This window comes from Fistularia commersonii, chromosome 2 (assembly GCF_037954325.1).
Source record: "Fistularia commersonii isolate RoL2024-O1a breed Wild chromosome 2, RoL_Fcom_v1.0, whole genome shotgun sequence".
Classification (NCBI taxonomy): Eukaryota; Metazoa; Chordata; class Actinopteri; order Syngnathiformes; family Fistulariidae; genus Fistularia; species Fistularia commersonii.
In genome coordinates this window covers 24,349,097-24,364,573 of record NC_141285.1, presented here as the reverse complement: position 1 = coordinate 24,364,573, position 15,477 = coordinate 24,349,097, and the positions used below count along the sequence as shown (strand labels likewise).

The 15,477-nt window shown below is 52.6% G+C and overlaps 1 protein-coding gene and 8 non-coding genes across 13 annotated transcripts in view; 7 read left to right on the top strand and 2 right to left on the bottom strand.

Moving 5' to 3' along the window:
* LOC147236803 (LIM domain-binding protein 3-like) overlaps positions 1-15,477 on the bottom strand; it is a 32,045-nt gene that overhangs the window by 8,541 nt on the left and 8,027 nt on the right. For 3 of the 5 annotated variants that reach the window (XM_086174385.1, XM_086174355.1, XM_086174363.1), the window contains 5 exons: positions 10,694-10,848; positions 7,355-7,424; positions 6,808-6,977; positions 2,354-2,505; positions 2,183-2,228 (listed from right to left, as the gene is read on the bottom strand). In XM_086174385.1, coding sequence (XP_086030511.1) covers positions 2,183-2,228; positions 2,354-2,505; positions 6,808-6,977; positions 7,355-7,424; positions 10,694-10,848 — 593 coding nt within the window. Of the gene's footprint in view, positions 1-2,182; positions 2,229-2,353; positions 2,506-3,222; positions 3,412-5,022; positions 5,055-6,807; positions 6,978-7,354; positions 7,425-10,693; positions 10,849-15,477 lie in introns of all 5 variants that reach the window. The other 2 variants (XM_086174371.1, XM_086174378.1) reach the window with 1 other exon arrangement.
* Positions 7,770-7,843, top strand: trnat-ugu (transfer RNA threonine (anticodon UGU)). Its single transcript has one exon. It is a non-coding gene; the product is annotated as a tRNA-Thr (tRNA).
* Positions 7,991-8,064, top strand: trnat-cgu (transfer RNA threonine (anticodon CGU)). Its single transcript has one exon. It is a non-coding gene; the product is annotated as a tRNA-Thr (tRNA).
* trnat-cgu (transfer RNA threonine (anticodon CGU)) lies at positions 12,298-12,371 on the top strand. The gene has a single exon. It is a non-coding gene; the product is annotated as a tRNA-Thr (tRNA).
* Positions 12,824-12,897, top strand: trnat-ugu (transfer RNA threonine (anticodon UGU)). Its single transcript has one exon. It is a non-coding gene; the product is annotated as a tRNA-Thr (tRNA).
* On the bottom strand, positions 13,588-13,661 carry trnat-agu (transfer RNA threonine (anticodon AGU)). Its single transcript has one exon. It is a non-coding gene; the product is annotated as a tRNA-Thr (tRNA).
* Positions 13,813-13,886, top strand: trnat-ugu (transfer RNA threonine (anticodon UGU)). The gene has a single exon. It is a non-coding gene; the product is annotated as a tRNA-Thr (tRNA).
* On the top strand, positions 14,547-14,620 carry trnat-ugu (transfer RNA threonine (anticodon UGU)). The gene has a single exon. It is a non-coding gene; the product is annotated as a tRNA-Thr (tRNA).
* Positions 14,768-14,841, top strand: trnat-agu (transfer RNA threonine (anticodon AGU)). The gene has a single exon. It is a non-coding gene; the product is annotated as a tRNA-Thr (tRNA).

The window sequence follows — 15,477 nt, the reverse complement described above, 5'->3', positions numbered from 1 at the left end:
GTCTGCAAACCTTAACTTACTAGCAGCAAACCTTGAGTTCCTGTCTGCAAACCTTGACTTGCTGTCTGCAAACCTCGACGTCCCGTCTGCAAACCTTGACTTCCTGTCTGCAAACCTCGACTTCCTATTGGCAAACCTTGACTTCCTGTCTGCGAACCTTGACTTCCTAGCAGCAAATCTTGACTTCCTGTCTGCAAAACTTGACTTCCTGTTGGCAAACCTTGAATTCCGAGCTGCAAACGTTGAGTTCTAGCAGCAAACCTTGACTTCCTGTCTGCAAACCTCGACTTCCTGTCAGCAAACCTTGACTTCCTGTCTGCATCCCTTGACTTCCTGTCGGCAAACCTTGACTTTCTGTAAGCAAACCTTGACTTCCTAGCAGCAAATCTTAACTATCTGTCTGCTAACCTTGACTTTCTGTCTGCAAACCTTGACTTCCTGTCTGCAAACCTTGACTTCTTGTCAGCAAACCTTGACTTCCTGTCTGCAAACCTTGACTTCCTGGCTGCAAATCTTAACTTCCTGTCTGCAAACCTCGACTTCCTGTCTGCAAACCTTGCCTTCCCCTCCTCCTGCCCTGATTTAAAACAGCATCTGCGATTTATTCCTCTGTCCCGTCAGACCCCCCCTCCCCCCTTTGAGGAGGATGACTGGTCTGGAGGACCAGAGAGGAGAAGAAGAAATAAAACCCAGACTCTTTATTGGCGGTAAAAGCTGGATCTCTGCTCCGCCTGATGGATGGCGAGCGGCGGCGCAGCGCGAGGAGGCTGACCAGGGCGTAATGGAGGGATGATTAAATCACAGGGCAGAGAAGAGAAAGCTCCATCCATCAGCGCTGAGATGGTGGGAGGGCTAAGAGGGTTGTCCTCCTCTGAGACTGAGCAGAACCCCCACCCATCACACACACACACACACACACACACACACACACACACACACACACACACACACACACTGGGAGAGGCAGGAGCACACAAAGAGGGGACTCTGGACAGCTGTGGTGAAAACATCTGGGTTGGAAACAGCTGGGGAACACAATAGATGAAGTCTGGAGGACAACACACACACACACACACACACACACACACACACACACACACACACGCACATGCGTGCAGCCTCGTTGTGAGCTATCAGTCTCATCTGGACCACAGCTGATGGATGGATACTGCAAGGGGAGGTGATCCAGAGGGCAAAGCTCTCGAGGAGACGTGTCCTCCTCCTCCTGCGAGAACATCACACTCAAAGTGTGGTGACTCTGAGATGTTTGAGTCAGTAGATGCCGGGATCAGAGCGGTGATGGGCTCAACACGGACAAACCAGAGAAGGTTAGCAGAAGCGTGAGAACTGTTAATTATGCAGAAGCAACCGTGGGAAATTCACGGATCCTGGAACTCCATCCTGGAGAGAAGTTCTCCTGCAGGCTCTGAGGAGCAGGGCGTGTCCTCTGGCCCACATGGAGATCAACCCCGAAATAAGTTCAGCCACGATTTACGAGCCGCGGAGCGCTGACGCCCGTGGGCGGGCGGCTCCGCCTTCTTCCTCACGGAACCATGTTTTCGTATTCCGCCGCCTGAAACCTCAGAGATGGAGGTCAGATGTTGTGGGATCTTCAAACCGTCATCGCGTGACGATCAGATGTTTTCCCGTGTCCACCGACCAGAGCTTCAACCTCCTGGAGAAGCTCTAGACATATAGAAATAATACACATCTACATGAGAAGACTCTTTCTTCTGGTTCCTGCTCCATCTTCATCATCTCGGGCTGTTTCCAGCTTCACTCCCATTGGTCGGGAGGGGTCACGTGACCGCACTGGCGGAGTCCAGCTGCAGACACGTCTTATTCCAGCTGAGGAGGAGGAGGAGGAGGAACCGGCGAGGGGGAAGCCTCGGTCTTCGTGCTCCCCCTGCTGGACAACCAGCTGGACTCTCCTGGTCTCCATCAGATCCTGGGCCCGTGGTCTCCAAGAGAAGGTTCCACGGTTTCCAGCAGGAGCGGAGAAGAAGAAGAAGAAGAAGAAGAAGAAGAAGAAGAAGAGTGTGTGTGTGTGGTTCTGGAGCAGCATTGTGGGTAATGTAGTTCCCCAGCTGCTGCTGGCAAACGCCGGCTGCTGATTGGCTGTGAGGCCGTCGCCGTGGGAAAACGGATTTCTGTTGGTCTGAGGTCCAGGTGAGGATCCTACCTGCTGCTCCTCTGCTCCTCCACATCCTCCTCCTCCGCCGCCGCCGCTGTGAAAGACAGAAGGGGGCGGGGCTTATTCCTCCAAAAGGACATCCTGGGATGACATCCTCATGTTTGACACGAGTGTGAAGTTCGGACCTTCAGGGGTTCCACGCTTTGAAGGAGAACTTACCGGACTCGGTGCCGGTGATGTGGGCCAGGACCTGGAAGGTCTTGGACTGCATGCTGGCGGCGCGTCGGCCGCGGTCGGCCTCCTCGGGGTCCCTGTCGGCGCTCCGCACGGCCTGGTAGACCGGCGAGGAGCTGTCCACCTGCTGCGGGGCGCTGAGACCACACCCCGCCGTCAACCCCCTCATCCCTCATCGTTACCGTGGCAACAGCATCCAAACCCCCCCCCCCATCCCCCCGCAGGGCCTGGAGGACCAGCTGGTCTTTTTCCTTCTTGCTTTCAGAGGTCTTTTCCTGTCTCTTATCTGAGAGCGTCGGAGGAGCAGAGGATTCGGACCCGGATTTTTTGTTTTTTTTTCTTTCCGAGAGCAGGGAGGGGTGGAAGTAAGATGGCGGCGGTGAGGTCATCTGTTTGGAAATGAAAGGTCAAAGGTCGCGGTAGAGGGAGCGTCCAGCTTCCGGGGGATCCTCACCAGGATTCTTTCGAAGGACTACAAGAAGAGGTATGTGATAGAACCACAGTGGCAAACAAAGACCTTCACCAGGAGCAGGAGAAGATCCAAAGATCTCAGACCTCCACCCACAATCAGCAGATTATATTCTGATAATCCGGCGACGACACACACACACACACACACACACACTCAGACAAGAACCTCCAACACAACCAGAAGCTCTACGGGGAAAAACCTCGGAGGAAACACACCACCGGAGACAAACCAGCAGATCCCTCTGGATCCCCCGCTAGATCCATCACACTGAGAAGCTCCTGCCCTCAGCAGGAAGGAAGGAGGATGAAGAGGGGAGGAGGAGGATGAGGAGGACAGGAGGAGAGGAGAAGGAAGATGGAGGAGGACCGGGCGTTCCTCTCACCCGACGTCGTGGCCTTTGGGCAGCGTCTGTCCGGCGATGGCGTCCATGATGGCGTCCTGCGAGTACATGCTGATGGGCGTGTTGTACTGGGCGTGGATGATGGTGGCCTTGCCTCCAGGGCCCGTCACCTCGATGGGCTTATGGGTGGAGAGGGCTGTGTCCTTCAGAACGCTGGGGTTGAAGCCGGCGCTGCGAGTGGGAGGAAGAGGAGGAGGAGAAGATGGGGGGGAGGGAGGAGAACAAGGAGGAGGAGGAGGTGGTGGCAAAGAGGAGAAGAACAAGGAAGAGGAGGAGAAGGAGAGGTGGAAGGAGGACGGGGCAGCAGCAAGGGGGAGGAGGAAGAGGAGGAGGAGAAGAAGAATGAGGAAGAGGAGAAGAAGGAGGAAGAGGTGGAGGAGAAGAAGGTGTGGAAGAAGGAGGAGGACAAGGAGGGGGAGGAGGAGGAGGAGAAGAATGAGGAAGAGGATGAGGAGGAGAAGGAGAAGAACAAGGAAGAGGTTGGGGAGAAGAACGAGGAAGAGGAGGAGAAGGAGAAGAAGCCAGAGGAGGAGGAGGAGTGGAAGAGGAAGAACAAGGAGGAGAAGGAGGAGAAGGAGTGGAAGAAGGAGTAGAAGAAGGAGGAGAAGAAGAAAGAGGAAGAGGAAAAGGAAAAGAATGAGGAGGAGGAGAAGGAGATGGAGTGGAAAAAGGAGGAGGCAGCAAGGGGAAGGAGGAGGAGAAGAAGGAGGAAGAAGAGAAGGAGAAGAAGGAGGGAAGGAGGAGAAAAAGGAGGAGTAGGAGAAGAACGAGGAAGAGGTGGAGGAGAAGAAGGTGTGGAAGAAGGAGAACAAGGAGGAGGAGGACGAGGAAGAGGATGAGGAGGAGGAGAAGAAGAAGGAGGAGGAAGAGGAGGAGAACAAGGAGGAGGAGGTTGGGGAGAAGAACGAGGAAGAGGAGGAGAAGGAGAAGAAGCCAGAGGAGTAGGAGGAGCGGAAGAGGAAGAACGAGGAGACGGAGGAGAAGAAGCAGGAGGAGGAAGAGGAGAAGAAGGAGTGGAAGAAGGAGTAGAACAAGGAGGAGGAGGAGGAAAAGAATGAGGAGGAGGAGGACGAGGAGGAGGAGAAGAACAAGGAAGAGGAGAAGGAGATGAAGGAGTGGAAGAAGGAGGAGGCAGCGAGGGAGAGGAGGAGGAGAAGAAGGAGGAGGAAGGAGGTGAATTGGGTGCGAGAAGGTGAAGGCCAGAAGAAGGAAGGTGCTCACAGCAGGCAGAGCAGCAGCATCACCAAACATTCCAGGCCCTTCAACTCTTTCCCAGCAAAGCCGAACATCTGGGCTGCAGAAACCAGCTCTCCATCTTCGGCTCCTAAAGCAGATGTTCCTGAACCCGGCGAGCGTCGGGCAGCTCCCGGCAGGAGTTCATATCCGGTTCATCCCGGCGCCATGACGTCACATCGGCGCCATTGCTACCGGTCATTATGCTAAGCTAACTAGCACTGCTGGACGGGCGGCGATGCACCCAACGCGCAGGGGACCTCCGACGTCTGGCGTCCATCTTCCCAGGGGGCGGAGCTTACGGGCTTCTTCCTCAAAACGCAAGCACACCGGAAACCATGGCAACGCACATCACACCTCCAACCACCAGGCAGGGCCTCCATCAAACACCTCCTTCATGTTCTTCATGCACCTTTCAGAGGCCAGGATGCATAAACCATGCCAAACCTTCACACCAAGCAAGATGCCAAGAACACTCACACACACACACACACACACATACACACACACTCACACACACATCCCTGGCATGCGGCGACAGATACTAACGGTGCAGGAGGAGGAAGAGGAGGGTTGAAAACCTTGTGTTGGTTTTCCAGCAGCAGCAGACCGAGGGGAGAGACAGAGAAGATGTTGTGGTTAGAAGAAGGTGAACCTCCAGCGAGGCCTTCAGCCGCTGACCTCTGACCTCTGACCCCTATTGCCAGGTCATGATTCTTCTTTTAAGTGGGTTATATAAGAAAGTGCGCCCCCTGGCGGTCGCACCCCTCAGACGAGGCCGACAGCACCCTAGGGGACCGGAGTTTCCCCGACCTCTGACCTTTGACCTTTGACCTTTGAGCCCTCCAGATGAACCGATAAGCATTCGTCTTCTCGGATGACCGGGTGGGGGGATGTTGCGGGAACTGGCAACGGGTTTTGATCCGGTTAAAGCCCGGAGAGATCCTGGTCCTCCTCCTGCTCCTCACTTCTCCCTGTCATCCCTCAGAATTCGTCTTCAACTGAAGCTCACAAGAACCCCCTGCCGCCCTATCACTACACTTCTAACCCCAGCAAGCAGGATTTTCTGGTCTCCTCAAACAGATGATGCCGACTGAGCAATGTTCACACTGTCTTCAGCAAAGAAACAAACCTTATTCTCTCCCCCATAGTCAAAACGTTGTGTAGAAGTCATCACTATTAGCTTTTAAAGTCGCCGAGGTCCAGTCCACCCTCCAGTGAAGTGGGTCAGTATGTTAGCTTTTAACGGATCATTTTGAAGGCTCATCCGTAACGTGGAGCTCAAATTCTGAACAGATCATTTTCCAGATTTATGGGTCATGCTGAAGGACCAATGTGTGCAATTCAGAGTCTAACAGAAAACTGTGAAGTCAGACAGACGATGGAGCAGTTTTACCAGGAGCATTTCAGGAAGGTGAGGTCTAATGAAGACTTTGGAAGTATCTGCAGTGCCGTCGAAGAGCAGGAGGTCAAGGAGGTAGGGTATTGTGTACGAAGTACTGTCAAGTCTATTAGGAGTATTGTGAAGTCCCACAAAGTGTGGAGTAGAAGTCCAACATGCTGTGGGAGAACCTGGCAGATGTCGACAGAAGAAGCTAGCAAGCTAGTTGGCAGCTAAAGGGAACCTGTGAGATGAGTTTATGGCATTTATCTGTTTGGGGGTCTTCCCTCGCCCTCCCACCCTGTCCCCCAGGCCCCCCCTCCTCTAACTACCCCCAGGCCCCACCCCTCATCTCCATACACCACAGTATGTCCTCACCATACCCCACAGGCCCTGCCCCTTCTCGCCATACCCCAGAGTATGTCCTCGCCATACCCCACAGGCCCCGCCCTCTTCTCTATACCCCACATGCCCCACCCCTTCCCGCCATACCCCACAACCCCTGCCCCCTCCTCTATACACCCAACAGACCCCACAACCGCCCCATATACCCCACAGGCCCTGCCCCTTCTCTCCATACCCCACAAGCCCCGCCCCCTCCTGTATATACCCTAGAGGCCCCGCCCCCTCCTCTATATACCCCAGAGGCCCTACCCCTTCTCTCCATACCTCACAGCCCCCCCCTACTCTCCATACCCCACAAGCCCCGCCCCCTCCTCTATATACCCCACAGGCCCCACCCCTCTTCTACATACCCCACAAGCCCTGCCCCTTCTCTCTGTACCCCACAAGCCCCGCCCCCTCCTCTATATACCCCACAGGCCCCGCCCTTCTCTCCATACCCCACAGGCCCCACCCCTCTTCTCCATACCCAACAAGCCCGGCCCTCTCCCCTATATACCCCACAGGCTCCGCCCCTTTTCTCCATACCCCCCAGCATGTCCTCTACATACCCCACAGGCTGGCCCGCCTGCCACGCCGCCATCTCCCTCAGAGTCTCCTCTGAGTACAGGCCGATGGGGGAGTTATACTGCTTCCTCTTAGCGGGGCTGACCGCTGCCTCCGCAGGCCCTGGGGAGGCACTGCAGGCCGACAGCCGGCCGTTCACCTGCACCAACTGGGGCTTCGGAGGCCGAGGCGGAGGTGGCAATGGAGAGCGGCGAGGGTGGAGGAGACGGGGAGGGAGCAGAGAACGTGGGGTTACATCCGTCAATATTCAGAGCCAAGGATTTTGTAGTTTCTTTTCAACAAGGACTACAATCATGCTCGCTACTAGGCCACCGGGGGGCAGCAAAGGGCTGCGCTAAGGCAGCATCGCTAGACTGCCTTCCAACCTCAGGGATGGGAGGTCGGGGTTGGAGTCAGAGGTGGAGGGTCAGAAATAAGGGTCGGGGTCGAGGGTCGGGGTGGAGGATCTCCTTTCAAGGGTTCGGTTTGCACAGGAACCCAGGGGTTGCAGGGGTTGGGGGGGGGGGGCAGGTGCATGATGGGAGAAGGTACCTGCTGGTGTGGGATGATGGGGATGGAGGTGTCGATCCTGGGCGCTGGCATCTGAATGGGACGCTTGAACCTGAAGGGAAGAAAAGCACTCGTCACTTCACAGGCTGGTATGTATAATCAGATGAAGACTGCAGGTACAGACGTCAGAAGAAGACCTCCATGATTTCTATACTTCGGCGTGTGTGAAGCCTCTGATCTAATTAATGACCCAAGCTACGCTCAAAATCACTTTATATCACTTTATAGAGATAAATAAAGTATGATCTTAAACCTCCACTAATCTAAACATCCTCCCAGGTGTGGACCAGGATCTGCTCTCTGGACTCCACACACTGGAGAACCAGCCCACCGTGGGTCAAGCAGCAGAGAGAAGGGTTGTCCACGTCTTGTTCATCTTCTGACTACCTGAAGTACAGGCTCTGTGGCTTAGCTGGTCAAAGCATCTGTCTTGTAAACAGAAGATCCTGGGTTCGAATCCCAGCAGGGCCTTTGTGGTGAGCTTCTTTTCAGGGCTTTTGAAGCTGCCGAACTCTTGCAGATTTACTGGCTAAAAGAAGATGTTCATGCATTCACATCTTCACCTACAAGCTCTCCAGATCAGAAATCTTATCACTGGTCCAGATACCTTCCCAACAAGGCCCTGTGGCTCAGTTGGTCAAAGCGCCTGTCTCGTAAACAGGAGATCCTGGGTTCAAATCCCAGCAGGGCCTCTTGTCCAATCAGCATCTTCCCATGTTTGTTGACGCCACCTTTAGCTTGCCATGTGGTTATTCTCCATGTGTGTGATGTTGCGTCCTCTGAAGGCTCGGCGAACCCAAGGACGTGGACTGAAAGGTCCAAGGTGTCTGTGGGTCTTCTTATCTTCTTGGGTGGTTATGAGACCGGACTCTGAGCTCGCAGACATTCATTTCCTTGCTCATCTTATCTGATGTCTTTCTGTGGGACCTCCGGGGCAGCTGGCAGAACGTTCTCCTGCATGGGTCAGGTGACCTTAACATTAGCAGCTTCATTCCTCCATCTACTTCTGGGAGGAACATCCAGGAGGAACTCAAAACTCTTGGAATTACTTCTTCTTCTTCTTCTTCAGAAAGAGGAGTTGAGGCCGGGTCTTGCTTGGACCGGTATTTGAGACTCATCTGAAGTCCAGTCGACACATTTGTTGTTGAAGTCCAGCGGCGGCAGTACCTTCTGGACGCGCCCCCTGATGGGGACATCTTCTGCTAGAAGGTCTGAAAACGGCCTCCTGCTGCAGCGACGTCAGCGGAGATATTTCCCCTTTACTGTTTTTCAGGGCTGTGTTGGTTTCCATGGCGACCATCAGCTGGTCCCATTGGCCTTGGAGATGAAGGCTGACAGGGGGATTGATCTCCATGACCAATCCCATGATCCAAGCTGTGAGACAGCACCCCCTTCAGGTGGAACTCAAGATGTTCCTTCACATAACAAGACAAGATGAACCAGAAAGCTCAAATTCCAATTCCAAATTCCAATAATAAGATAATAAGAATAATAAGGAGAGCGTATCAGATCAAAGGACTGATTTTTTCTTTGATCATCAGATCAATAAAAATGATGAAAGGAATCCCTCAGTTTGATCTTTTGAGACTGATTTCCAGAACTGATTGATCATGTTTGGATTTTTATCAATATATTTCCATATGGCTCCACTCTGACCGATCCATCCTTTTCTTGGATTGGTCCATCACAGCTCCTCTGCATTTCCTCAGCAAAAAAGTCAAGTAAATGGAATAAAAAATAGTATTTATACATATTATCAATACAAATCAAGATCAAAAAGGACCATTTCGCGTTGGGATCAGCGCCGGCGCCTTGATGCCACTGCCATTTCTCAGCCTCCACCTTCATAACGGCCCCTGAAGAGTCCATTTATCTTCAGTTGACCTTTTCCTCTGCAGATTATGTGTGTGTGTGTGTGTGTGTGTGTGTGTGTGTGGAGGGGCTAAATTATGTTTGTGTACGATGAAGAGTCAACATCTTCCTCATCTGGGCTCAGATCTACCAGCCTCCAGGGAGCGTTTATGAGACGTCTTATTGACTTCCAGTTATTATATCTCCTGAGGTTTTTTTTTTTCAGAATCTCCATCAAGAGTTCCAGGAAGGAAGAAGAAGGAGGTGCTTTCTGACCATCATCAGGAGCTCAGGTATCTGGAGTAGCATCACATGCAGCTGGACCTCAGGACTAAGCTGACCATCAGCGTAAGGCAGTATTTAAAAAGTACCATATTTTCACGACTATAAGGCGCACATAAAAGTCTTAGATTTTCTTCCAAATGTGCGGCGGTCCTATAGTGCAGTGCACCCTGTGTGTGTTGTTGTTGTAAGACGGACGTAGTAGAGAACACTATGAGAATGTTAAAGGGGGAAGTGTTGGCGTTAATTGTATATAAAAGAACGGGTATGTGAGTTATGCAGAACATCGTTGTTTATCAACCCTGAAAACATCGCTGACAAACACATCCAGCCCGGCCATATCGCTAACATGGACGAGGTGCCGCTCACTTTCGACATCCTGGTCCACTGTGGAGAAGAAGGGGACCAGCACGGTAGCGATACGCACAACGGGGTACGAAAAGTCTTCTCGGAGACCATGGGTTCACTAAGAGTGGAAGGCAGCGCCGGGCAATTTGCGCATTGATTGTAGATGCTCGGGCTAAAGTGTCTGCCGGCACTGTTGTTTGAGCTTTCGCAAAAGCCGGCATCGTTTCCGAGGAGCCGCGCGGCACGGAAAGTGACTCCGACAGTGAAGAAAGTGAACCTGGCATGTTTGATGGAGATTCAGCGCAGTTGTTCAAATCAGAAACAGAGGATGAGGACTTCCATGGGTTCGATTGATGACGATTACCGGTAAAAAAATGTGAATACCAAACTCAGTTTAGCTACCGCTCTATTTCTAAATACGCAGACTTGTATGCTTGTGTGTGTTGTTGTTGTAAGGTGGACATAGTAGAGGACACCATGAGAACGTTAGAGGGGGAAGTGTGGGTGTGGATTATATATAAGACCTGCGCCTTATAATCAGGTGCGCCTTATATGTGTGTTAAATACAGTAATGGCACACATAACTGAGACTGCACCTTTTAGTGCGGTGCGCCTTATGGTCGTGAAAATACAGTACTTTAACTTGGAGACAGCGGGACATGCGGGTGATGTTGAAATTCAACTTATCACTGTATAGCCTCCATAGCTCCATCCAGAGCTCCACAGCTCCACAAATCCACCCAGAGCTCCATTCTGAACTCCACAAATCCACCCATTTGTGGGTGGAGCCACGTGTCCCTTCCCATGACCCCGAGGTCGGCGGCGGGAGGCGGGGCTTACTTGGACATGGTGAGCGCCAGGTTGTAGTTGGCCATCTTGATCTTGTTCTGGGCCTCCAGGTGGGTCATCCCCTCGGTGCTCACGCCATCAATCGCCACGATGACGTCGCCCTGCATCAGGTTCCCCGCCAGCGCCGCCTTGCTGCCCGGCGTGATCTGGGCATGGACACACACACACACACTCTTAGTTACGCTAAGGCAGCGGGCAGAAGGTCCTGCTTGAAGGTCAGTGTCTCCATCAGGAACTGGCTTCCATCAACCTGCTGGGAACAGGATTAATCAATAAAGCGATGATTAAAATGCCCGCCGGCCAAAGTCTGTCTAATCTGAAAATCCACTGCCATAATGGAGATGTGTGTGTGTGTGTGTGTGTGTGTGTGTTAGAATAGCTGAGTGGACAGCGAGCGGCTGCAGAGGGTCGCTGTGTGGTTTGTTCAACAGAGAGAAGAGTGTGAGGTCGGAGCTCAGCCTTCTAATCCTCCTGGATTCAGGACCGGGAACAAGATGGCCGCCAGTGTGTGTGTATGTATGTGTGTGTATGTGTGTGTGTGTGGGAGCAGTATTCCACCCCAACCCTGCTGAAGGCACTGGGTCACCACACACACACCCACACACACATCTTCCTGAAGAAGAAGGCAGGTCTGCTCATCTCATCCGGACCTCTGAGGTGGATTAGGGTGCGTCGCCATGGCAACCACCAGCCTCATCACCTCAGTGGTGGTCCTGAAGGTCCTGAAGCCCTGGAGGTCTGAGCTCCAGACCTCTGAGATGTTTGGAAACTCAATCATGTCAGGTGAAGGTCTGTCTCTGGCCACTGGGGGCAGCGGTGAGCGCTCAGGCCCGACACACCCGTGGTCATCTCCGGAGAACGTGCACGATTGTGCTGCAATGCTCATTACATGATGACACACACACACACACACACACACACACACACACACAGGACTCCCCACCAGGAAAGTTCTAGCTCTGTGGAGCTTCACGACCAGCTGGTTCTCCGCCTGGGTCCTGCAGCAGGGCAGGATTTGCTCTGGGGCTCAGCGGCGGCGCCGGCATGAAGGCAGGACACAAGTGTTCATGCCTGAGTGTTAAAGCCCCGACAGCTGTCCACACACACACACACACACACACACACACACACACACACACACACACACACACACACACAGTTACATCATTGCCTCTAATGCCCCCCCTGCCATCTCCAGAACCATACTTCTATTTCCAGCCTCTGACCTCTGACCTTCACACCTGGAAGGGGTGGCAGGTGAGGGGCATGTTGACCGTAGTCCACTTCTACATTCTCCACCTACGAGCAAAGAGAGGTCCTGAGGCTGGAGATGTTCCACCTTTGTTCAAGCCTGAAGAACCACACGACAAACAGGAGGAACTTCCGTCTGAAATGTAAAGTCCTCTTCCTCCGACCCCCACAGGTGAGGGGAGATGGTATGACCTCGATGGCCTCTGCTGATTAGTTGATTAGTCCCCTGTTGACAGGTTTTACGGCACAAACAACCTCCTCTTCCTCCTCGCTAAAGCTCCATCAAGAGAGTTTTTGAGCAGGGTCGGACCTCGTCGATAATTTTGGAGGAACTGGAAGGAAGAGGCTCTGTGGCTTAGCTGGTTAAAGCATCTGTCTCGTAAACAGGAGATCCTGGGTTCGAATCCCAGCAGGGCCTCTGACCTTCTGCTTTTACGGTATGTCCTGAAGTGCTCTTTGGACGTGTCCTATCCCTTATGGTCATCGATGATGGCGTCCACTCGTCCGAAGAGTTGGATGTTCCCAGGGAGGGTACATAATGAGATTTGTGATGGAGGTCGTTGAAGGTCTGCTGTTGCCACGGTGAACGTGGCTACCATGTTGATGGAGGCCCATCCATGACGTGGCCACCAGGGGAACCCAAGATCTCCTGTTTGTGAGACAGACCAGCAGGACCTGGAGGACTTGGTAAGCAGTATCACTGAGGCTCCTTGGACTATCATGCCTGGAGGTTGGTCAGGTCCTGCTGGGCTTGGAACCCACGATCTCCTATCTAATAGACAGATGCTCAATGCATAGAGTCTACTCACAGCATCCATCTCGTGGTGTCTTCATGCGCCGTGAACATCTAGTCTCTTTAACCATCACACAGGCTCTGTGGCTTAGCTGGTCAAAGCATCTGTCTTGTAAACAGAAGATCCTGGGTTCGAATCCCAGCAGGGCCTTCACAAGGGAGACTTTTGAGCTGTGTTGGAAATCTGATGGATGGCTTTTTGGCTACTTAAGATCATGATGGTCTCCAAGGCCTTGCTGGTTGAAGCCTTAGAAGGTCCCTCGCACCTGGAGCTGCAATCCAACGTCCCAGCACAACAAGCAGATCTTGATTGTTGTGAGAACCAACGTATGGACCATCAGCCTCATCATCCTGATGTCCATAAATCGGAGACGACCAGAGTCCTCCATGAAACTACTCAAAACTGGAACATCCCGTTTCCCGCGTAGAAACATGGCTCCTCAGCAGCGGTCAAACCTTCTCCAAAGATCTGAATCAGCACCACCTCTAGTGCTGCCTTCAAATACAAACACCAGCTGGAACTCGTCAGTGGGGTTGCAGTCCCAGCAGGGCCTTCAAGGTGCGTTGGAGGTTGGACAAACATCTTCTGGACTCAGGGGTCTTCATTTTGGGTTCCAAAGGAGGCCGAACTGGTTGAGTCTGGATTCAAAACCAAGGGAAGCTGGTGGAGGACATCATCTCCAAACTCTTCACTGGTGTCCTCAACTCAGCTTTTGATGAAGTAGAAGAGGTCAGCTTTCAAAAGGAAATGCTGGGTGTTTAGTGACATCTTGACAAAGATGAACCGGAGATCCATCTACTCCTTAGGGGAGATAAAGCTCACACGGAAGGAGTCTTCGGCAGGCCCTGCTGGGATTCGAACCCAGGATCTCCTGTTTACTAGACAGGCGCTTTGACCATCTGAGCCACAAGGCCTGTGGAAAGAGTCCATGTGTAGTCTCATACTACATATAAGGCAGTCACATCTTCTGTTCCCCAGATACTATCTCCCCCATCTAACCAGGGAATGCAGCATGTAGAGCACAAAGAAAATCTAGTGCTTCATCTTCTGATGCTAAGAGGCACAGGCTCTGTGGCTTAGCTGGTCAAAGCATCTGTCTTGTAAACAGAAGATCCTGGGTTCGAATCCCAGCAGGGCCTTTGATGTTGTGCTTTTCAGGTATTTCCTGAAGTGTTCTTTGGACTTCTCGTATCCCTTATGGGCATCGATGATGGCGTCCATTCGTCTGAAGAGCTAGACGTACGAGCTGGAGGGTACATGACGAGATTTGTGATGGAGGTTGTTTGTTCTGCCCAAACCTGGACTCGCTTGTGTCCATCAGGGTTATGAGGGTCTCTCACAAGACCTTCAGCTTCTTGAAGCCAAACAAAGCATCAAAGATGCAAAGCCTTCCTTTGCTAATCAAGATGAGTATAATCTCGTGAATTCTCTCCGTGAGATGATGCGTGAAGAATGGAGAAGTCTGCTGGAGATGCGTGAGAACTACGGAGGATAAAGACACGGAGCCTCCTGATGACGGTATGGGGAACAGGAGTGGAGAGGAAAGGGCAGCAGCAGTAAGGGTACATGTCTAGAACCAGAACTCCAGGTGGAGTAATGCAGTCTTAGCCGTACGGCGGTGAAGCTGTTGGTGGTAAGGGTCCTGCAAGAGTCCACTTCAGGCCCAACTGGGCTCCAAACCCAGGACCTTCTCCTTTTACAGCCTGCTACTTTGTCCAGCTGAGCCACAGGGGCGGCCGACACTGGAATCAAAATTGCTCACCTCAACAAGACCTGATCATCTGACTGCCTGAAGGACAGGCTCTGTGGCTTAGCTGGTCAAAGCATCTGTCTTGTAAACAGAAGATCCTGGGTTCGAATCCCAGCGGAGCCTTCCTCGTGGACTTCTTTTGAAGCTGCCAAACCCCAGAAGATCCTTTACTGTCTAGAATATGACGTTAATGTATTTCCACCTTTTTCATAAGCTACGAGTTCTGCAGATCATGGTACTATTCAGTGGCCCAGATGCTCCTATCAGCAAGGCCTTGTGGCTCAGCTGGTCAAAGCGCCTGTCTAGTAAACAGGAGATCCTGGGTTCGAATCCCAGCAGGGCCTCCAGATATACATGGACCATTTTGAAATACTCTGTTTTCATGGTGCTGGAGGGGGTTCTTCATGGAGGTGACTGGACAACAAAAGATGTCTGGAGTTACCGCAGGTTGGGACTTGCCCTGGTGTGGATGGTGGACCTTCTGGATGGGCAGATGAGCATGGGCAGGAGGATCACATGCACATTGTGATCCTCCTGATGCTGAAGGTCCCCTTTGCTACCATCTAAGCCTCTGTGAGTCTACCTCTGGCTGATCCAGAAGACTCACTCCTGCCAGGTGGTGAAGATACAGGTCCTGCTTCTGCAAATCAGTGTGGACAGATGTGCTCCCCAAAGCTAGGTGGCAGGTTCAGGTCCTGTCATCCTTGGCATGCTGACTCCTTGTTCCCTCAGGCGCAGATTAGCCCTGAACGTTTGCTCCTCGGGAAGCCGCTCAGCCAGCTGGAACAATGGCCGTCCTGTCCGGGTGCAGAGCGCCCTACTTTCCCGCCACTGACCTAGATACGCCACGCTCGGTCGCCCCGCGCCTGCTGGGGACGGTATCTGCCAGAGCCTCAGGCTTATCCTGCAGAAACGGCCGATGAAAAGGAAACCAACATCAGCCGTGGATCTTCTGCTCAAACATTTGTCTTGTAGACGGA